The sequence below is a fragment of the Enoplosus armatus genome, chromosome 5 (assembly GCF_043641665.1).
Source record: "Enoplosus armatus isolate fEnoArm2 chromosome 5, fEnoArm2.hap1, whole genome shotgun sequence".
NCBI lineage: Eukaryota > Metazoa > Chordata > Actinopteri > Centrarchiformes > Enoplosidae > Enoplosus > Enoplosus armatus.
The window spans coordinates 17839545-17864103 of NC_092184.1; the positions used below are offsets into that span (position 1 = coordinate 17839545).

At 40.6% G+C, this 24559-nt stretch overlaps 2 protein-coding genes across 3 annotated transcripts in view; both read right to left on the reverse strand.

Moving 5' to 3' along the window:
* Positions 1-704: 704 nt before the first annotated feature.
* Positions 705-8180, reverse strand: ctsc (cathepsin C). The gene is made up of 8 exons (XM_070905602.1): positions 7847-8180; positions 7354-7499; positions 6422-6576; positions 4875-5030; positions 4565-4683; positions 3143-3274; positions 2543-2775; positions 705-1639 (listed from the first exon to the last, which is right to left on the reverse strand). Exons 1-8 carry the CDS (start codon positions 8004-8006, stop codon positions 1373-1375), a joined length of 1368 nt encoding a protein of 455 aa, XP_070761703.1. The 5' UTR covers positions 8007-8180; the 3' UTR covers positions 705-1372.
* Positions 8181-23470: 15290 nt separating this feature from the next.
* The window catches only part of grm5b (glutamate receptor, metabotropic 5b), a 49880-nt gene continuing 48791 nt past the window's right edge, over positions 23471-24559 (reverse strand). The window contains exons 17-18 of one of the 2 annotated variants that reach the window (XM_070906282.1): positions 24124-24551; positions 23471-24054 (exon numbers count right to left, since the gene is read on the reverse strand). In XM_070906282.1, coding sequence (XP_070762383.1) covers positions 23471-24054; positions 24124-24551 — 1012 coding nt within the window. Of the gene's footprint in view, positions 24552-24559 lie in introns of both variants that reach the window. The other variant, XM_070906281.1, reaches the window with a different exon arrangement.

A 24559-nucleotide genomic window follows, 5' to 3' on the forward strand; every position in this document is an offset into this window, starting at 1 on the left:
TCCTGCATTTGAACATTCACTTGAAAGTACTGAAAGTATTAAACGTATTGTGCAGCCGAATAGTCCCTGTCTTTATATTATATTATGTATTAAACTATTGGATTTTGTTATTGATGCCTTAACCCTTTTAAAGTTGTCATGATCCAGGTGGAGCTATTTGAACTATTTTATACACTGGGTACAAAAGTACAATTTTTCCCTCTGAAATGTAGTGTAGAAATGTACAATAGCATTACATGGAAATACTCAAGTACGCCGTAACTGTACACAATTACAGTACAGAGTAAATGTACTTAACTTAATTTCCACTGCTGTAAGTCAGAGCAGCACTTCATCACTTTGATCAACATTGGTTACATTGGTACACCTTTATAAATAAGGCGATGCTGGGTCTGCTCCCACACTACCCATGTATATTAAATTATATTGTTTCACCCTCTTGTAGTTTGTTGTAACCACTTGTCATGCATTTTTGTTTACATTGTTGTGAGAAAACATCTGATCAGCCCCAGACAAAAATAAATTAAATCAAAGATCCCAGGACGACTGATTGTGTTCCATCTTCTGACACACCAACATACAGCAATTTTGAAAAGCTTTTATTCTGTAAAATTAAAGAGAAATAACAAAACAGTGCAAATATCATAATACAGTGGAAACACCTGCTTACACTGAATGGGAGGCAGAATAAAAAGGCACGAGAATAATTTAGATCCCTTTATTAAATCGATTTAGAAATCCCTTTAAAATGCTCCACAGGGAAACATGGCAGGTTTCAATTTGATACGAGGACAGAAGACAGTCCAGTGCTCTGTGCTTCCCTGAGACAAAGAATCAAGGTCCTGCACCTGGCGAGCAAACACAAACACCGACTCCTCAGCTGTCAGTTCCCTTCAAATGATAGGATTTACTCCCCCATCATGATTTGTCACAGTATGTACCAAACCAGGTTGATCCCAAGTTTGTCTTGGCAGTTACAGCTTGAATGAAACAGTTCATAATATGCTAATCAGTGATTGTTGAAGTCAGGAAACATTAAAAATTGGTGGTAGGCTGACATGGTAAATTCAGACTTTGGTACAACGTTGAGAAAAAAAACAAAAAAAAAAAAAAACACATCAGAAGAGCGGAATAACTGTTTACCTCCAATTCAAAAATCACATTTAGGTGCTATAAACAGTAATCCTCAGCTGAGTCTCACCCCTCGTTACATGTTACTCCCATATGGGCTTTCTTGGACAATCTCAATGTTGTGCTTGTGGAGTATGGCGGAAGAAGACAGATATGATATGTGATGTCACCTGCTGTGGAAAATTACATATTTTGGCTTGAAAACAGCGAAGCTACACAGGGATGAAATCTAAAGTCGCTTCTACAGTTTGGGTATAGGGTTGGCTGCCACTGCGATGCTCTCGATGGCACACTCATCACTTCCCCGGCGGATTCGGAAGTAGCCGTCCTCGCCCCAGCCGGTGCCCCAGCTGTTCTTGACAATCCAGTACTTTTGTCCGGTCATGTGGCAGCGGCCATAACCCACCAACAGCACAGCGTGGTTGGTCAGCTCGAAGGGATTGATTTGGTCTGCGAGGCCCGTGTGGTGGTAGATGCCCTCCTTATAGTTCATGAAGTCAGGGTAGACCTGTGGAGGGATTTAACTTTAATATTTCACTTTGTATTAACTCAGGCTATACCTGTGAAGCAGGAAGGTCTACTGGAGTTGTAAAAGAGAAAATACAAAATACTTAAATGATTCAAAAATTTATGGGAAACACTTGTTGGGGCTGTTGCTCTGTCGCTCTGTCTGTTAGCAGTTTGCTAGCTTAGCTGTGGTTTGGGGTTAGCAGGACCAGTTGATCCTGTACTTCTAGAATTAGCAAATAGCTTATGTTGACTGTTACCCCATTTACTACATGCACAAAAAAAAAACCTTGAAAAGGTTTGGAAAGTTTAAAAGCTTTGCAATACAAAAAGGAGAAGCAGCGTAATAATATCTTGCAGGCTTTCCCTCAGTGTTTAGCTGACGCAAAGAGCACTCCCAGTAACATCAGAAAAATGTGTACACTTCTGAAATAAAACATTGACCATTAAGCCCACCTGCGTAAATGTGTGTACCAATAGCCAACTGTGTCATTATGCACAAAGCAAGAATTTTTTAAATGTAATCTTTCCTTTGGTGTTAATTAATCAACAAAAACCAGTGTGAACATGTGAAAGTTTCAGAAAGGTGTTCTATATCCTAAATATCTTTTGCTTCTTAGATTTATGCTTAAAACACTCTTTGACAAGACAACAGGATCTCCAGCAGTACAAATCTTCCTTATCATGCAGAAGATTCAACTGTAACTTAGATAAAGTGGCCTCTAGTTGATTTCTGCAAGACACAGCAGCTGAGTTTGAGCTAAAATAAGGGAAGGATTAAAACGACAACAGGTTAAACTCAAATTAAAACTCTAAGCTAAACCCCCCAGTTGTTTAGTGAACACATACTGTATGTATAGATGTATAGGAATAGCAGTTAGGAAACAGTGAGCAGCTGTTGTACCTCAAAGGCCACTCCCATGGGTCCATTCTTGACCAGTTCCAACATCATGGCCATCTCACTGCAGCCGCCGTAAAATCCACCGACGTAGCTGTATTCTGCGGTGTAAACGCGGCCACAGTTTTGAGGAACGCCACACGGAGAGTTCTTCGCAACATATGGAAAGCACGACTCGTCCACGATGCCGAAATCCTGTATATACTTCCCAATCAGGTATGGGAACCCACCATCACAACCTTAAAGAGGAGAAATGAAAGTTTAATAATAATAATAATAATAATAATAATAGTTATACAGTTCAGGATTATCATTATCATTGACTTTTTTTACACTGAAATCTCTCAGTCCAAGATGGAACAATTAAATTAGGCTTTTTTCCAAGACTCTTCAAAATAATTTGTGAAAAACACTTAAGCTCTACTTGTTCTGATTAGGGAGGAAGGCTGCCCAGGGTTTTCTACACTTTTCCATGATTATCGTGTCTCACAGTGTGAATATTCTACCAAGTACATCGTAAATTTTCATGCAATATTCTACATCAACTATATTAAAGGCAAAATGGTCCGGAAACACAGGGGATTTTTAGGTTGAGTGTTAGTTCACCTTGAGAATATTCAGAACAGGAGACCACTTGTTGCGGGCTGAAGATGGGCGTCTCGCTGTTGTTGGTGAGGATTCGAACACGAGCTTCCAGCATTCCCATGGTGGCAAAGGAGTAGCAGCTTCCACACGATGCTGAAACACAACATCAGAGTTTACACTAGAGTTAAATCACACTGCTGCGTAACCACAACAGCATTGCAATGCAGTGACTGTGAAGCTTGTAATGTTAGAGGTTCTACTAATATTCTGTCCTAATTAATGTAAATGTGAGCAAAACATTGGAAACGCCTTTCAATATAATGTGATGCAGAGACACCACTAATTTAAAAAAAGATACACCTGCACAACCTCTCTGAAATAAAATCCTAATAAACTGCTAACTGTTCAATTTTATAGCACTTTTGTTTAAGAATACAGGAACTTCAGTACTGACTAATGTAATGTAATGTTCCTGCCTCAGTGTACTTAGCTGCATTAGTTGCAATGCATAATAAAAAAGGAGCACGGCACAGAGGCCGATTAAAGCCACTGGTTGCCATCCATAGTGTGAGACACCGAGTTCTTAATAAAATGCTCTGCAGAAAAACAAATTAGGTCAGAGAACAGAGGCTGTGGGGATGTGCAGGGTGGTTTAATTGCAGTAATGATTCAAGTCAGGGTGACACCGAGAACAATTTTTATTTGGGAACTCAAGTCTCTTAAGGCTAATAAGGTGCAGCAACCATTCATTTAAATTAAAGATCTATACTGCTGGGAAACCTTGTGTCCCAATATTTTATAACACAGGACACAAAAGTTAGAGCTCCCTCACAGGACTTTTCTACAAGGACGGTTACGCCTGCATCTTCCCGTAAAAGTCAGCGTTGGGTTGCATGTTAAGAAACAGCCGTGTTCCTGTGCAAGACCAATTCATCCTCAATCCTACCAATATTTGTTAACTGAAACGGAACCTACAAAATCCACCTGACTCGTACCATTGAAGCAAAATAAGCTCCACAGCACTGCGCAGTGGCTTAGAGGGCTTCTGTTGAAACACTCCAGCCCTCTCCAGATCCTTAAACCCAGTCCTACAGAGGCCCTCTTAGACACTCAAAATACTCAGCAAGCATAATCTCTCCACTCACACACCAGGCTGTGCAGAAACACAGGAGGAGAGCAGTGAGCAGACCAAGGCCTGCCAAGAGGGAAGCAAAGTGGCTGGCGAGCTGCTGTTCAGCGTTGGCACTTACGGACAGCTGCTCAAGTGTAAAGGTAAGTCTTCCGATTTATATGGTTTGCATCTTTGTATTTAACTTGCTAATACCATGTGTGCACGGTTAAAATACTATCGGGATGCTAACTAGCTAACACTGCATGTCAGCACTCAGCAGTAAAGAAAATACTGAGTTTCAAGGTTTCTGCAGGATAACAATTGAATGTCACCTTGGTTTCGCACAGGGCTGACGAAGTTAACTCCGTCAACGTCTCTCCAGTCCCAGCGCTCAGGCAGAGCTGCCACCATCTTGGCTACATCAGCTTTCACAGACACAGGGCGAACACGCCTAAAGTAAAAATAAAGAGTCACATTTCAATCACCTTTTACGTCAGACATTTTGCATTGACAAACACGGTTTTACAGAAAACCTAAAACTACTAGTACAAATAGTAATTAGAGTACATTAGGAATTTAGGAGCACAAATTACTCATGTATGTGCATTAATACTTTTGGGGGGCATGCAAGTCAGTACTCACATGGGGATACGGGAGGCGGGTCCCCCTGCTTGGTAGTGCAGCTCCTGCAGAGTGTGTGTCTCGTGCTCTGGGTATGGCACCGCCTTCCAAGATCTCTGAACAGAGTTGATGGCATCAATGAAGTCCAGGTTGTGTTTGTACGGCTTCTGGAGCAGCCTGGAGGGAGAATAAGGTCACACGTGAGGTTGTATTTTGTTTTGTTTTTTTTACCAACTCCTCCTTAGAAAGTCTAGTAAGAAAATCAAGACAACCAAAAAAACATATTTCTTGATAATGATAATTCTAACAAACCAAACTAAATGTTTGTAAAGACTATCTGAAGTCCATGTACTAAAAACAAGGAGGGTTAACTTGCAAAGCTTTGCCTTCACAGACAGACCTCAAATTCCGCTGATCACCTTTGTCAGCGGAGGGCCAAACACACTGTAAACATTAGGACGCCATTGCATACTGTATGCAGATTCTTCTCATTAAGCAAAGCTTCAGAGCAAGCTGGGGGCAAAAGTGAACACAAAATAGAGAAATCTTGACTGGTTAACGCAGACAACAAAGTAATACCAATGATTAAAATCACTCTGGTTCAGAGCGAAACAATATTTTGTTCAGATATATTTTTAATGGTTTAAAATTACAAACAAACAAGAGCTGCAACGATTACTCGATCGAAAGAAAATTAGTTGCCAACTATTTTAATAATCGATAAATCGTTTGTCATTTTTCTAGCAAAAATGTAAAACGTTTGCTGGTTCCAGCTTCTTAAAATGTAAGAATTAGATGCTTTTCTTTGTCGTTTATGATAGTGAAAGAAGAGTCTCTGGGTTTGGGCTCTGGGTGTCACTTTAGTCTCTGGGAAATTGTGTTGAGAATTTTTCACAATTTGACATTTCATAGACTAAAAGGTTTCATCGATTAATCATGATAATAATCGGCAGATGAATAGATAATGAAACTAATCGTTAGTTTCAGTGCAATACATATATAGTCATACACAACAGTGCAATACATACACATATATATATATATATATATATATATATATATATATACACTGTATACATACATATACACACACACATTTACATTGTTATTGTATATATTTTTTACTTTATTTTTCTGTAAATACTGTAAATGTGTATATTTTTTATTTTCTATTTCTTATTTTTATATTTTGTACATACTTTTAGCTCTAAATTATGCTACTTTCTACTCTTGAATGGGAGCACCGGTACTGTACAATTTCCCCACGGGGATGAATAAAGTATTTCTGATTCTGATAGTTGCAGCCCTAGACTAAATGTTCATTTCTTAATCAAGCGTTTTTGTATCGCCAGTTCTGCAACGATTGTGCTTTAATGTCAGATTTCTCAGATGAGAAATCAGATTCCCAGCGTTACTGAGGGTGAGTGAGGCTAACTCCATTCACACATCAGAGGAGGAACAAGGGAGTAAGAGAAAGAGAGTAAGAGTCCACTGAAGTCTTGCTTGTTCGCTTGCGTTTCTCTACTTTGCATTTTGAGGGATGTACCAAGCTATTATAATTAACATACCTGCTGCTGAAGACTGGTTTGTAATCTATTCTGGGTGGTACTGGTTTCACCCTCTTCCCCACAAAACAGGCCCAGTTGTGTCCCAGGACATCATGGACCCACCCTGGCAGGGTCTGGTCACAGTAGCTGGTCACCTTAGGTCCCTCCTCAGTGTACTGAATGTGTAGTGAGAGAAACAGATTAAGGCTTGTTGTCCAATATACAACCCAGTCATGTAATTTCATGCAAGTACAAACAGTCAGGTTTAAAAAGAGAACTTGAATTAACCTCAGATTAGTCCACATAAAGGTGAGCTGATTTCAGTACATTTACAGACAGTCACTGAGTTGTACGTTTGAGAAGGAATTATGTCTAAACAACAAAATCTCCCTGTTCTTCTCATAAAGCTATATTAACCAAGTCCAGACAATGAGGAAGTGGATAAATCATAACGTTGGTTTGAAGACAGACGGGCTGTGACACTTCCTTCAATTCACAGTCATGTGAGTAACGAGAAATAACACATGACTAAAAGGTTAACTCTGAATACAGCTGCTTTTAAAACAGTGCTTACAGTGCCGCCTGGCCCATGTGTACCGAAGATATGCATAGTTTTCAGATACCGTCATATCAGATGAAGGAAAGGAAATTGAGTGATCGTGAAACAACACCTTAAATGTCAGCAAGTGTTTAAAAATATAACCTGGATAGTTGTTAACCCACAGTGCAATATCCTTTCCAGGATATTTCCAATAAGCACCAAAGTTCTCATTGCTCAGAATGACGAGCTGAACTTTGACTTTGTAAAGTTAGTGAGCAGCTGAGTTATAAGACCGGGATATTAAAAAAAAAGTGTCCAGGCAGGAAATGACTTCTGGTTTTTGCAGGATTACCACGGCAAATTACTGAAATTATCACTCACATAAATGAATTGTGCCTTTGCATCTTTCTACCTTGAAGAAGGCGAACCATTTGTAGCCGTTGATGACCACCTCAAAGCCCTGGTTGTAGATGAGGGTGAAGAAGCCGGTGTTCCCCAACTCGTCTGTGGCTACAGACAGTTTCTCCAGGGTCACGGTCACCGTGCTCTCACCTGTAGCTGAAGAGGAACACCACAACATACAAGACTACAGTCAACCCTCATATTAATTTCCAATCATCAGTCCTCAACAACAAAGATCAACCCAACGCTCATAAAATATGGAGAATGATACGATTACAATCTGATAAAATGTTCATATAACGTCCTGATTCATAGGGTTAGGGTTAGATATGAATGGTCGAGATAGCAGACTGACGTTACACGAAGAAGTGATCAGTGAATCACCTGCGAGTTTTTGTCTGGACTAAAAAATCTACAGGCCCCAACATGTCACATGATTTCCCAGTGGCCAAACTACTACTATATTTGGATCTGATCAGCCCCATGGTGTGAGCAGTTTTTACCTTCAGCGGAGCAGTTGACGGTCTTGTCGTGTCCTCCTTTGGACACCTGGAACACCCATGTCCCCAGCAGGTCCTCATAGGTGCAGTTGGCCGGTGTGTCCCCCCACGACCCCTCAACCCACAGCAGGAACACACACAGTAGCACACCGCTCAGCCTCATCTTCACACACAGCTAGCTTACCTGCTTACACGCACACACCTTAAGAACTACGCAGACAGCTCTGCGTCTTCTGAGAAGAGTCTAAAACTTTGACCTGGATTGTTTCTCTGTGCCACCTGCCCCACTTTGACTTCTTTGTTACCCCCCTGTCCTCTGCTCGCTATTAATGCAAATTGAAACTTTCTACAAAGATCCACATTTCAACTTCGACGGTCAAGATAGGTCGCTGAAGCGGAACAATTCAACGCACATGCGCACAATAGCCGGCCAGCTAACGTTCTCGACAGTTAAAGCAGACCTACGCAGACATATTTCTAGATATTAGTACTAATACCAGAGTATTTACAGCTCATGTGTATTAATTTAACGACATAAACGAGCTCTCAGCCAGCTGTAAGTAGCTTATTGTGACTTTTACACTCTTCCACTTCTCTGTCTGCCGAGATTACAGCAAACGAGGAACCACACACGAGCCAGTCTCTCGCCCTCGACTCTTGTCTTCGCTTTTTGGTTTCGGTTTCCTTGTCATATGACCCTTCAGCTGGGGGCATGCGCAGTAGACTTTAAAGAACAACCGCTTGCAGTCAAGCGAGTGCAGCTGGGGAGTCATTGAAAAATCATTTAAAATAAAGTAGGTGTTGCTGGTATAACCGTTTACGTTATCTTTGACAAATCATGTTAGCTTCAAGGATATTTCTAGTTGAATATCAGTAAAAATAGAAATAAAATGTATTTGTAATAATCATAGTTTTTTTTAAAAACATGCAAAAATTAAAGAAATAAATAATAAAATACACATATTGTAGGAACACTTAGCATATTTATATGTTATTTTTATTGTTACACTGATATGTATTCTATATACATATACATTATACATCAAAATACACAGATATATATTCTGTGTTTTCAGAACCTACTTTTGTAAATACTTTAGGCATTTTTCACAGCATTTTTGTCATGGCAGAAAAATCACAGCCAGGTGTTCCCACAATGGAACAAAAAAAAAGTCCAATTGTCCAACAAATAAACAGCTTCCACACTGCAGGGCTCCAGTGTTCACTTATTTATTGCACCCAGGTGACTCCTCAGCCACAACAGCAAGCTGTAACTCCTCTCAAACAAGCCTATAACCCTACACGATCACTGTAACTCTGATGATCACGCTCATGCCAACGCCATTGGCTGCCGCAGGTCATTCCACCCCCCCAACTGCCTTATGTGGTATTGCGTATTGTGGATTTAACTAAGATTTAATATTCATGTATGTGTTTATTAGCTTCCTCAAACAGCAAAGCCTTTTCTGCCAAATCTAACTGTATAACTGTAAAATCCACATTGTCTTAACTATCCACATCAGTTCATTACCAACCATTTCATTTCAGGACCGCACATGCACTCAGCTATGGTAGGATAAAAAATTAAAAAGGTTAAAAAGATCTGTATTAGTAATTTGGTCATGTAGCAAAGTTGAAGCATCAATAAGGTCTGTGATGTGATGTGTGCTTGTGTGATGAGCCAGAAAGACCAAATGACACCACATCAGGAGCCGGCGGCGGGCAGCACAAAGAGACACAAAGAAAGGCTCACAGAGGTGATCTGAGGTTGATCCACCACCAGGATCAACCTCAGATCACCCCTTTGAGTGTGTTTGAACGTATTGAGCCTCAAATGTTACCATTTCCATTAGTTAATGTAAATAGGACAATAAGGTCACATTTTCTTCCTTTGAGTTTGCTGTTTAATTTACTTTTCAATGTTGTGGTATTCTAATATTCCCTGTGGAGGAATAAGGAAGGTCAGAGAGTCAACCTGCCTGGGTGTGTTTATGTCATTGTATCCTGATAGGCCTGTAGTCAAAGGGGTTAAAGAGCTTATTTTAGCCAGTGGGCACTTAAGGGAAGTGCTGGAGGCTTTGATCACCATAGTAACCATGACATAGACTGACTCATCTCCTTGACAGACCATAATAAGCACTCAACTGAAGAAAGGACTGAAGAGGTATTAGTCATGCGGTCTCATTAGTGCCATTTTGTTTGTGTGAAAGTGTGTGCATTAGTGTGGGCACATGTGTATGTTATTGCGTTTATGTGACGGTGTGCACGTATGTAAGCGTGTGTGTGTGTGTGTGTGCCTATGCAATAACAGAAAATAGAGGATCAGAGAGCAGAGAGACGGAGACGGAGGGATGGTGTTATGAATGTTAACAGCCTGAGCCCACTGAGCTCCCTCTAAGAGTGACTCATTGAAACTCGTGTTTCAATCTTGATATTGTTCTCGCTTCCACTGGCAGGAAATTAAAACTCAAGTGACTTTCAGTTCTGCTATATTGGCACCCACAGATTTGTTCCCTACTCTGCTTGCTTGGTTTCCTCTCTCTCTCTCACTCCAGCACACTTCTTCTGCCATGTCATTTTGGTTTCTCTCCTCCCCGCTCAGTCTGTCGTCCCCTCTCCATACTTCCGACTTGCGTTGTTTTCTTGTGCATGTCTCCCCAACACACACACACACACACACACGGAGGTGCTTCATATACACACTAACAGACATTATGTGACACAGAACCTGTCTGTGTACCTGTATACCTGCCAATTAAATTATTTTCTTGATTAACTGACGTCTTTTAATATCCTGTTTTGTTCAAAAACAGTCCAAAACCCAAAGATAATACGTTTACAATGGCACAACAAAGAGAAAGGCAGCAAGTTCTCACATTTAAGAGGCTGCAACCACAGAACATTCGCTATTTTTGCTTGAAAAATCAACCTATCGTTTGAGTTTTAGTCTACATGTAGGTATGTGTGTGTGTGCATTTACAGGTGTACAGCGTGTGTGAGCATAATCAGCATGCCTCCATCTGTATTTCCCTTCTTTGTATTCCCTGCACAGTTCCTCACTCCCTACCACATAAAAAAAAATCTCCCTTCCCTCCCTTGAAACTGCAGCAGCCATTTGAATCTGATCATTCCTGTATTTTGTAGAGGTACAACACTACATTTATGCAAATTTAAACTCTGAATGAATTACTGCAATTAATATAAGTGTAATAATCAATGTCATTTATGAAAGCGTTCGCTCCGGTCCCCAGTTCAGACTGGTTGAGTCATGTTCGAAGCTGTTAAATACCTGATGAACATCTGCGACTTAAGTGCCTTTAATTTATATATTAACATGCTGTTTGAAAGCCATTTGGCTCATCATGTCGCTTACGTGTCACCCAGAAAACACTTCCAGTCAGTGTGTTAATCATGTTTTAGTTCCACTTGATGGGAGCTTTATGATGATTTGAACAGCTGGGAAGGTTTAACTGTTCATATTGTGTCCAACAACATCTCTTAGCAGTTCTAACATCATCGCCTGCGGTACCCACATTGCTCAGTCGGTAAAAGGATGCAAGAGCAGCGTTTCATTAAGTCGGAGGTGTGGGTGGAGCCACTCCATCACAGAGTGGGGTTGGCCACTCCAGCCTCGTGGTGTTAATGTTACATCCTTCACATTTAAATTAAGTCCTCTGGTGCGGCTTCACGGTCAGTTACCTCAGCCATACGCACACACCTACACACGACAGAACCGTGCGCCATGGAGTGAAATGCTTTCACCTTCCTCGTACATATGTCCGTGCCCACACATGCATGCTATGTATATACACGCAGCGAATGTATATGTCCATGCACACGCACGCACAGCCTGACACTCATTGTTAACCACATGCTGCCATTACACCCCTTGCCCACACAGACTTTATATATAGGGCCCATCTGACTACACAGAACTCACAACATGCCATTTACATAGGAACAAACAACACTGATTACAGTAAATGTATGTTGTCTATGTATGAGGATTACTCGCTGTATTACCTGCTTTCATTCTATTCTTTTTTTTTTAATGCCATGCACAAAGTCTAAGTCTCACAACAAGCAGATCTATTAATTTGCAAATGTAGGAAGTCAAAGGTTCACTCACTTATTTTCTTAAAGTATCAAACCCCTCATATACTCAGCAGCGAACTGAGCCGTGTCAGCGCACACCAGGTTATTGGGGGTGCAGAGGAGAACATTTGGGGATTTAGGGGCTCTCATGGGCACTATAACATCATATCTAACATCCTCAGATACATTTTTTGAGTCTCTGGGTCCTTATGTTCCTTTTAATATCAGGCACATAAAGTATTCATGCATTATGATTCTTTGTGGACGTTGTATGTGTTTGACCAGGACTAGTTTGATATTGAAATCTGCTTCATCATTTTCTTGCAGAGTGTTAGATGAGAAGATTAATACCACTCTCATATCTGTGAATATGAAGCTACCAGCAGCAGCTACTTAGCTTTGCTTCAAGACTCGAAGCAGAGGGAAACGCCTAGCCTAACTCCGTCCAAAGGTAACAAAATCTGCCTTCCAGTACCTCTAAGCCTCAATAATTAATACATTATATCTATAATCAGTCAATATAATAGTCTTGTCGTCACCATGAAGAAGTTACTGCAACCAGCCAAGAAAAAGCTCCACATATCACCACCCGTAAAAACACATTTGTTGTTATTTGGACAGTTTTTGTACGGATTACACAAAAACGACACAACATGTAAATTAGTGAACTTTGGCGATGCTGGTGGGTGGATTTTGTTTTTGGACGGAGCTAGGCTAGCTGTTTCCCTCTGCTTCCAGTCTTTGTGCTAAGCTAAGCTATCCGACTGCTGGCTGTAGCTTAATATTTCACTTACAGTGGTGTCTATCTTCTCGTCTAGAAGGCAAATCAGTGTAAGTGAATAAGTGTGCAAAATGACAAACTATTCCTTTAAGTAAAGTTTCTCTTTGGTTCAAACTGTCGGAGTCGGATTAGGAACAAAGAGGCGAAGAGTAGCTGCTTCCAAACAAGAATCTATTGCTCCAAATATATTCTACCAGGTTAATTTATTGTCTTTCATTGATTTCTTCTCCCCTGTTTTCACTTTAGCATCAATAATTACTGATTAGTCACTGAAGAGCAAGTTTAACAATACACAACCTAATTATTTTATCTGGGTCTTTTTCTTTCAGCCAATGAGTGTAAACTGGGAACAAGTTCAATATAGTGCATGTGCAAAAAAAGCTGCATCTTTACTGAAGAGAGTTATTAATGATGCTACTTATGACATTTATAGAGATTGTCCCACATTAAACATTGAAACTGGTTATTTTAACCTGAAATGCAGAGGAAACTATGGTTATCTTTGAGCATTAAATCAATGCATATTCCTCTAGAGACAAACACACGGGAGAATCCCGCAGGAGGACGCAGTAAATATTGGTGCAGTTACTACAGATACTTGAATAAACCCATCAATTACTTAGCAGAGCTGATGAATGTGTTTGTGAATGTTACATGTATGTATCCTGGCACAAATTGCCTCCATTGCAATAAACCACTTTCTACCTGCTTGTCTTCTAGCTTTACCCCCCCCCCCCCCCCCCCCTTTTGGATTCCTGCCTTTCTGTTATTTCCTTTTCATCTTTTCCATTTACTTGAATAGCGGATCATTTGCAACAATTTCATTTTGGAGAGAGCAATTTCTGTGCTGAGAGGTGGGAAAAAAGAAGGAAAAGGGTGATGGAGAGAAGTAACAGAGGGAAATAAAAGAGGGTGAACTGGGGAGACCAGGAGGAGATGGGGAGAGAGAATGAAAGATGGCAGGGTAATTTTATTGTCTTGACCTGTTTGCCTTCAGTTAAATGAGTGAAATGTTTTCGGGACTGATTCATAGCGGAGCTGTGTCACTCTGTCATACTGGCTGCCGTGTCACTGTGACACTGAAGGAGATGGAGGAGGAAGCCAATATCGCAGGAGCTGTCAAGGTGCTGTCTAGCAGCTTCCACTGACTGGGTTCAACATGCAGGCCAGATACTCACAGACTGTTGAGTTCATTTATCGTGGGCGATGAAACTGGGAGTTTGTCCAACTACTGGATGAAATAAAACCAATGCAGACTGTAAACGTAAGGTGTGAAAAACCTTTCTTTCTCCAGACCTGAACTGTAAGGTCCATGTTTCTTTTCCACAAACTGTGTTCTAACTTTTGCATGATGATGGCTGCAATGATTATTTATTTATATGTAATTGAATGATGCTGTGGGAAAGTATGGATCCCGTGAATGTCGTGCCTTGTACAATTTAGTTGGAGTTAGTATGGGATCCTGATTGCAGGATCTCTGCTGATACAGAGTACTGATCCAATACCAGTGTTTTATTCCTCCCAAATTAAAAAACAGAAACTCATTGAAGTCAGAATTTTATACTGACAATGACCAAGAAAAATGGCATTTCATTTGGCGGTTTAATAAAGTAAAAATCTGCAGGATTATTATATTATTATATATGTATCCAATTATTGTAAAATTGCTGCACAATAGCTTACATTACTGTATTCTGTTCAGTCACATGAAGTTAAACACAGGAGTTTTTAAGTTTATACACATTTCTTCCACAACAAAGGAACAAAACATTTATTGTTGTCTGGGATCCATGATTTTAATACCCATGTTTGCCTGATCTGACATTGCTTTACTTTGGTATTACACATTTCTATATTAACTATAGAATTACAAAGACATTATTGTAACCCCAAAGGAGATATTGGCAGCTTCTTTTTGCCCTCTCAGCTGTAAATTTCACCCTTTTCAATTGTGGAGTCTTTTGAGTTTCGTTGTAGAACAAATATGTCCCAAAGAAGAAAATAAATCCTGTGTATGTTTACTTCATCTGCACCATCAGACAAGTTGAATTTCTAGTTGTTAACGCTGCAGTGACCACTTTTAATCGCTAAGTCTGGTTTAGTTATGATGTGTATAGATTAACTGACCAGATGTTTTTGACCCAGGATCAAAAGCCTGATGAATACTCACAGGTTGACTGCATGATCTGTATACTGTATCTTCTCTACACCGGGTTTGTATTAAAATAGTTGTAACTTTCTTATTACATAACAATGACTATTTGACTAAAAAGATGGAAAAGACAAGGAGGTCAATCATAGTTTTTTTAATAATGATTTCAAGAATGATTCCAAGGTACTTTGTAGTACACTTACACAATGATTTATCAATGGCAAGAAAAGAAAATCAAAAAGCAAAACCCTTTCTTAGTTAGTTTCCCCTCCTCCCCAAATCCCATCTCCTGTCTCCACAGCACTGCTGTATGGTGGTCACACTGACTGGAGGGTTACAACCCAGTAAGAAAAAAACACGAAGACAACCATGTCATCATGAGGAGCTGCAAGTTAGAGTTAATGAATGCCCTGCGACTTTGCCATTTTAAGAAGGCTACTCCAGCTCTTTCCTGGCGCTCAGTGGGTGGGCGTTTGACTGCAGTGAGTCAAACTATGGTGACTTTTAAAAATCCACCTGTTAATGCCAAAGTGCTGCAGTAGCACACCGTTTCTGCAGAGAGAAGTGCCCAACAAAAGATTGAATTCATGTGTCCCCTTACCCGATAAAGTTACAAAATCACAGAGTTACTTCCTGGTACGTGGGTGTGCAGCGAGCTCGAGCTGCCTTGCGCTCATCTAACTTCTAGTGCTCTCTGTGTGTCCTTTTGCACAGGCGTCTGGAGGCTTGTGGTTCTTCTCAGATCCCATTAATGCATCTGCACTTCCTGCCTTGCATCTCTTCTTTGATCATCAGCTCCTCCCACTTATGACAAAGGGAGAAAAGCTAGGGATGAGATGCAAGGGCAGAGCAATCAGAGCAACATGGTATTGCTAAATGGGATGAGCAGGACAGAAATGACATTAAATCTCAAGAAAAGTTGTTAACTGTTAAGCATGCATGGTCCAATTTCCTAACCTTGATCAGCCCCTCCGAAAACACTGATAACCTACCATATGAACATATTTATGGATAGTTGTACCCACAATTGTGCCAGATCAGAATCAGAATCAGAAATACTTTATTGATCCTGGGGGGGAAATTAGATGATTTGAAGGGTTTGGGGGAATTTCATAAAAGATAAATGTGGATTTATTGGCTGATACTTTAATCAAACAATGTTAGATAAAACACATCTACATAGGATGTACATGTGAAGCCATGCCCCAGGCTCTTCTGAAAAGCTTCCTACTCCTCATTTCTTGTGTCCTCTGATAAACAAAAACACTGTGTAGTTATATTAGAAGTACAGGGAGCATCCTGTTAACACTGCCCACTCCTTTCTCTTTACTGTTCCCACTGGCCACAGATCAGCTCAGAGAGGTGCCTTCACACAGCCTCACCGTGGGCCAGTTTGGAGTGAGGAAATAAAGATTCATTAATTGGGAGATGAGAAGAACTCTGTTTGGTCAAAACTGCTCTTGTTCTTCCTGCCAGATCTGTTGGGAGCCTCCAAAAAGTCTGTGAACGAGGCCCCAGCACCAGTGACAAACAATGTGGCCCAGCACAATCTGGAAGCAGTTCATTTAGACAAGAAACCTTTCTGAGAGTAAACCATCTTATCTACGTCTAAAGCTAATTTGTGGGCAAAAAACAGTAAAATTGAACATAAAAAGCTGCCTAAAGTAGACGTCTACAACCCCCCCACTAAAAGCCACTTAGAAACATAGTGAAATTTCCAAACAGCTAGAGCCATATATTCTCACGTTGCACACTTCACAAAGCTGAGTGAAAATATTAAATAGAGAATCAAATATCCAAATATAAAAACCATCTTCCATTATCACACCAATATAAAGCATCAAATTACATTCTACAGTTCTGAACATTGGAGGGACAAAAAAAGAAAAGAAAACAACAAAGCCATGTTCATTAAAAGTTATTCGCTAACTATCAAATGTCCCTGAGGGTGGATAAACCCTACAAGGCTTCCTTTAGAAAATGATGAATTTAAGCCGTCCTTATCACATTTACAAAATGTTGGAATTGTTTAACAGCTTAAGAAAAAAATAGCCTATATAATTATTTGTTGACCACAGATGCTCATGTAGATATTATTCCAGTTTATTCGTATTTCTGTAGTGTTTATCCACCCGAGCTTAATAATGCAGCAGCACTTGAACTAAAAAGATGAGAGAAAGTTGGCACTGAGTGGAGGAACTTATGTTAACAACCCAGTGATAAAACACCACTGGACTCTGGGGATATGCTGCAATTTAAGCCCGACTTTGCTGTTATTCTTTAAATGAATAACAAGAATAAATTTTAATTTCCTTAATAGTCATTTTCTGCCTGGAGCGAATGAATACTTATAAATGAATATAGAAAAAACATACTTCATCCTACACACAGTATGGGGAATTCAGTTCATTCCACTTCCCTTTAATTCCGTTTATGGTAACCCATCATCATTTTCTTTTTATCAAAATGAAGCCCAAACTAGCCGCTCCAGTGAGCTCCCTTGAATTAAGGTTTTGATAAATCTGGGTTGTAAACAAATTGGAACACAACACAGCACCTTCATTTACATGTAGATGAGCTGCCTTTGTCGAGAAGAAGTGAAATTCGTTCTCCACTCAGAAGGAAAAACGCAAAAACATGTACGTTTGCTTACAAGCTTGTGGAATGTCACAACAACTGAAGTCAGTAATTAAACATGATAATCTTGATTATCGCAAGTGATCAGCACGAATGTAAACATCACTTCTAGGCAACATTCATCTCCTTATTGATACTCTACTGTCAAACACTCTACTGAAAATAGAATCTCATCAGAATTTAAAGCAGGGCCATATAAAAAGCACACAGCATAACACCGTATTTTCTGACTTTTCAAAGAAAACACCCACATTAGTGTTGCTTTGATCCCCCTCATGCCCTGCAAAGATATCTCAGTTACATGGTGTAATATCACAGCTCAGTTTGGTTGGATTCTATAAATAGAAACATGGGATGAGTTTGTTTAACTAAATATATTTCAAAAACCATCAATACACAATACTGTAAATTCTGCAACTTGCCTGCTCTGTATGCAAAACAATGATGCCCTACAGACACACGCAGACCTGCTTAGTACGTTATTCCACTTTCTCATAAATCCTGTGGCAAATAAACACATACACAAACTCCCCTCTTACTTCTAATCAATATAATACAGAAGCTAATTTCTTATTACGCAACTCCATCTCCTCTGCACTATATAATCAACTCCAACCACCTAAAATAAGTCATTTTACTCTATTGGCTGAGGAAACAACCACATATTAAAACACACATGCTCTTTACTAAGTTAGAAAAAGCAACATTCAAATCAGCAGCTTCAGACAAACTTACAAAAATACTGTTGATGATTTTTAAGACATCTAGCTGTCACTCGCCCCCCGGGGCCAAGGGTTTCACTAAACCGGCGGCAGCAAGACTGGATTCATCCAAACCACCAGGAATTCATTATTCAGGACACTGATATGCAAACATCTTACAAAGCTCTGTTCAATGTAGACCCAATGTAGAGTCTAAATGCCTTTAGGTTATGCTGAAAATGCAGGTACTGTCTACAGAGTGCATTTTCCCTCAGTCTGCACATTAAGCGTATCAGTAGATTTCAGTCCCATATATAATTTGTTGCAGTAGGGCTGGGTATCCACAATTATCAATACCAGTTTCTAGCAATACTTCTTTTGCATTTTTGAAAAGAATTAACAGAAATGTGAAGGGACTTCCTGCTTGGCAGATTGAGGGAAGAGGGGCCGGTTGATCTCAGCCTCAATGTATACAAGAACTTCAACACCCAACCCAACTCAACACTTTTGTTGTTACCTCGCATATCACCGCACTTGTGATTTATTCACTCGCTGTTAAAAGGCAAGAAAGAATTAGTGATATCTACCAAATTACACTCACGAATGTGTCCATCATGACACTATGTCTATGTGGTGTTTACACAGTAAACATAGTTCTGTTTTCTGTATCAAATCAAGCAAATAATCAGGCAGGGCAGTGGGATAGGCTGCTCCATCGCAAAGCAGAGCCAGTCAGATCGATAAATCCCTAAATGAACAGGTTTTTGTGATTCTAGGTCCTTCATCCTTCGTCAGTACCTCACCAATCTGCCCACAGATGCTGATTTCTGCAATCCAAAACTAAATGAGTCTGAAACCGAGGCTTGTTTAAAATGTTAGAAACAATACTGGAGGGAAACATGTGATTACATATATCTGGCTCTGAACCAGGGTTTAAGGATCGAGAGACAACCAGACAAACCAGTGAGCTGGTTTTAAAATTTCATTCAAAATGTATAAAATAAATGACCTTGTGTCTTTTTTCCCTCCGATCAGCGGATGAGCATGTCTGGATTAAAAGTATTTTTGAGCGCAGGGATTACCAATCCAATTCTTTAGAGTGCATTTACGAAAATAAGTCAGCCAACAGTATTTTGGGTAGACATCATCAGGAGATCATCTTGCTGGCGAGCACAAGATTTTACTCGTCATCATCATGTTTTGGCATGATAGAATACGAGGGGGAAATATCTATAACTCAGATCACCCCAGATTAATATGAGTGGTAGCTTTTTGTGATCCTAGAGGCAGGGCTAAAATGTGGAGCAATGGTATTAGCACAGAAAGCTCAGTTTGTCAACAAAATGTCCTGTCTGCATTACTGCTGTAGCTCGACTTCTTTCATTGCCATACAGGAGCGATTACTACGCTTTTCTCAAGGAAATTGTTAGAAAGTCCCAAATTTCACCAGGTGTAAAAATCCCCTGACAGCTAAAGAGATTGGATCCAAATGCAAGAGGGAAACCTGACATCTTATTTTGTCAAAATGCTACAATAGATGACAGATTCATTTTTATCTCCCTGTGTTCAGTGAGTTTAGGATGAGCTTACAAATCATTACCTGCATTATTTTTATATGAATATATGAGAACATGATTCTCTGCTAATTTAACCTTTCCTGCAATTTCATAATGAGCCTGCTGCCGTCTTACGACCAACATCCTTTTGTCTAAAAGATGATGTCAAGGATCTGAGCCCTTAAAGAGAATAAGATAGCAGTAGATGTAAGCGCTGATCCTGCCTTTTTCTGCAGAGGTAGCAAACAACTGTCGAGCCGCACCCAGGGGGCTGATAACACGCAGCTGAAGTGCTGAAGCAAGCTCCCCGTTACTCTCTCAGCATGTTTTAAACACTGTCACTGACAGCAGCACATAAACTAGCGCCTCCCCAGTAACACCTCAACAATGGCACTGGTTTATTTTTTTGACAACAGGTCAGTGCCCAGATTGTTAATATTAGATGATGCACGAACAGCACTTTGACACAGGAACAAATTATGTCAACAATTAAGACCGACAGTTCTCGTTTCATGCCTTTTTTCTGTCAATTTCTATCCCTATCATGAGCAAAAGTCTTTGAACAGTTATCTCAGATGTTGATTGTGCGTACCAACTTAGTTTTATTGTCTTGCTCTGAGTTGTAGAGACATACTGTAGCTACACCAGACCAGGTTTGTATCTTAATTAACCAGCACACTTCTTGAAAAACAGCAAAAAAAAAAAAAAAAATTAAAAAACTGTAATGAATGGTACACACAAATCACCTCCTTAACTACCTCACACTACAGCTATGTCATCAGTGGATTGGATTGGATCTTAAAGTTTAGATCAGAGACTGAACCAGACACGCATGGTGGGAAAAAGTGGAACAACAAGTGTGAAGATAACACTGCAAAACTTCTTTGTAACTAGAAATGTATCCCTCTCTTTACATAAAGATTTAGAGAAAATGCAAAGAAAGATGTCAGCTTATCTACCCACCATCTTCCTAGTTGAATAGACCACCAGAGATTACAGCAGGATGAAAAAGAACAACAATCTAAAACATTGTTCATGATTTAAGAAACCCCTTCAGATGTGCACCTTGTATACGTATGGATAATATTGCTTTTACACTGGAAAATGTGGAATATTTATATAGAAAATATCCAAAACAATAGAAACAGTTTTACATTTACATTTTTTTCTTATTTTTTGTTACGAAACCACTTGTACCCACGAGCTAGTAAGCTAGACCCTCCCTAACCCCTTTGGCACAATAATCATATTCATATTAATTATTATTATTATATTGTTGAATTACAAGACATTTGAATAGGAATGGTCACTCACACATTCAGAGTAGTAACACAGTTTCTGTAGTCGTAACACATATTGGTACTGTATGGTCTTATAACATAGTTCAAAAACATGTCTTTTTTTCTTTTTTTCACCTTTGTTGATATGTAAATAAATTTACTTTCATCTGAAACAAAACAGAACTGTCTTTGCATGCCCTTATTATTTACAGAATCACTTTGTCTGAGTTTGTTCTTGCTGGCTACTGTAGAGCAGAAATACTACACTCACGAGGAGAAATCAGACCATGGACCGCATCTGCACCAGTCAGCTGTCACGGCAGAACAACGCATATGCTGCGGAAAATATGGAGATCATGACGGACAATAATACACAGGCAACAATTTGAATTATGTCTAATTACATCAGATATACCAATCCTCGTCTTTGCTGCAGATAACGTTCCTCATATCAAATGTCTAAAACTGTTTGTGTATGTGTTACACACAACCTTCTGACTTTTTTTCTCTTTACTTTGCTGAGTGGTTTCCTCTGTGGAGGGAGCTGACACAAAGCCAAGGCCCCATTTCTCAAAAGCATCTTAGTGAATGCATTCATCGGCACATTTTATATCCCAGCACTACTCTGGGTACTCACAAATCCTAGTATGCATGGGTACTTACAGTGTGCACATATAAGTACAACACTCCATTTAAAACGCATACGTTTTTAACCCAAATCTTAAACAGCCAAATTAGATATTTTAGGTTGTTTTACTTCTCTTTACGCGTCTACACAGACATTTCTGATTGAAATATTAAGATGCATAAACATGTGGTATTGAATTTGACCTTTATGCAAATAACAGTAATTCTCTCCATATAATATCAACCCTGTCTCCTACAAAAAGCAATGATATACTATTATTGCCAAATGCCTTTCCAAATAGAGAAAATGTAATTACCACCTGGATGACATTTGGGATTAGTTTCGTGAGACCTTACTTTACAGCAATGGATTGACATTTTGGCAATTTACTGATTCCCTTTCTTTAGATTAAAATATCGAGACTATTTTTATGTCTGTCCATACAATATGAACCTCTTTTGTTCTTCTGCCTCCCTTTGTCAGAAACGAGTGGAGAAGTTCAAAAAGGTCTCAGCACCTGTGCAACCAATTAATCCAATTAATCCCATTCAAAGCACTGTCTTTGATGAAACAGAGTGACACTTGTGTCCCGCTGACACAATGTGTAGAGGAAATGTCATGACTGGGATCCAGCTAAGCCTTACATAATGCTCTGGTAAATGTCACACACTAGAAATAAGCTTTGAGGTCAGATTTCTGCCAATAATCCACCTGAACAAGATTTAAAGACTAAGATGTTTCTGGTAAAACAAGGCCTGGTCTTTGTCAATCCCTCCTCTCCCTCTTTATCGAGTCACAGACACAGAGGTACAAAAGGTTTGGTCCCAACTACTTCAGGAATCATGTAGAAAATATACATTCAAACTTCTGAAGAAAAAACAAAACTGGAAGAGTAGAAAACACTGAAATACTGGCAGGAAAAAAAGAAAGCAGCAAGAGAAAGAAGGACTGGGGAAAAGAAAGCTACGTGGAGGGAACAGATGGGGAGCTGAATGAATAAAAAGATGTTTTTGTGAGAAGGTTCTTCAGAGCAACATACAGCCTGGTATGTTAACACAATGCACTTTTTGTCAGAAGCATGATGGATTTTATCACCAAAGGAAAAATCCATAACCTCTCATATATTTACAGTGTTTTTCCCTTTCATTGTATGTGTTTGTGTGTGCTCACACCTGTGTGTTTGTGTGTGTGACTGCGTGTGTTTGTGTGTGAGCATATATGTGCCCTTGATAGCCTCTGTTTAGTGTTTAGTCCGTACAGTCTTTAGGAGTCTTACCTCATCAAAACTGCTGCCATTACCTCTCATTAACTAAGATACAGCAAAAACATACTCATGCACACACACACACACACACACACACACACACACACACACATTCACAATCTCTAATTAGTTGATAGCCATGTTACCTTAAGGCCACTACCCAAACCTAAATGCACATAGCTCTAGACCTTCGAGAGTGATTTCTGGCTTTACAGACACCAAAACAGTTATAGTGGCCATTTTTGCAGTTCTTCACGCCCCACTTGTGACAAACAGCACTAAGAAAATACAACGTGGGCAAGCTTGTCATACTTGCATCTCACTGCAAACATGTAAACACTAACACAGCCGACTGTCGCAGCTTGGTGTCTTCACCAACCAGTCCTCCACGACTCCTTTACTTCAGGTTTTTACTCCATGTAGGGACGAATGGATTTCAGTATTTCCATCCTCCCATACTCTTTTCTCATGTTGACTGTTGTTTCTGAGTGCTCCTCTTCACTTCTGCGTTTTCTTTACTTGTCATCTCTGCCTCACAGTGAGGATGAACTCTGGCTGTAGTTTCTGAGTGTCAGTCTGCTGTACCTGGGAGAAGGGGGAGAGGGGGGAGGATGGGAGGGGACTGGGGGGAGACACAGACCTGTCTCTGAGATAGGTGAGCCACTACTAGATGCCAGGGAATCGCGGAAAGGCGACGGTGGAGTCAAAGCAATAAGCTCCTCTTCCAACTCCGCCCTTCTCAGAGGGGAGTCAGTGAGGCAGGTGATCAGGCCTCCTCGCATGGGGGAGAGAGAGGGGGAGGTCTGGGGGTGAGGGGGCGGCAGGGGGTAAGGTGAATGAGGAATAGGGTGTACGAGACAGCCACCCCGGCCCCCCATGCTGGACTCAACAGGTGGGAGGGGCTGAACGTCGGCGTAGGTGGTGAGGGTCGGGGCCATTTGAATTTCACGTGGTAACAGATATGGGTCGGCGGGGTGAGGAGAAGGAGGTGTGTGTTTGTGCGTGTGCGAGTGCGTCGGAGACGGTGACAGCATCATGCTGTTGAGCTCGGTGATGTTGGCAGTGAAGCGGTTTACCACACAGCTGATCTGATCCATCAGTGAACTCTGGGGTCGTCCTGGGTGATCGTCAACAGCAACCAAACGGCCGTCACTCCCAGCGACGACAGAGCCGCTGCTCGAGGGACCACAACTGCTGCCGCTGCCGCCGCTGCAGATGCTGCTCGGGTACTGTGGAATACCAGCCATCTGAGGCTCCTCCCCAAAACCCGCCCCGAGCCTCTGGCTGACTGTGCTGATCGGTGAGGGCGTCTGCGGCCGGTACGTGATCGAGTAGTGCTCCTCTGCCTCAGAGAGCTCGTACAGGGTCTTGTCTGTGACAGAGTCAGGATGACTGGGCAGGGAGGACATGGAGGGGAGGGAGGGCAGAGGGACATGTGGGGGCAGGTCCCCCCCTCCACAGTAACGTTCCTCAGACGTTTTGGAGAAGGGCTTGATGACGGCAGTCTGATTGTTCTCCTTCTTCTTGATGTGGAAGGACAGCCGCTGCCACAGGTGGTTGCCACGTGAACCGCTGCGCTCTGTCTGCGCCCAAGACACTGATTTACCGTTGGAGCTGAAGAA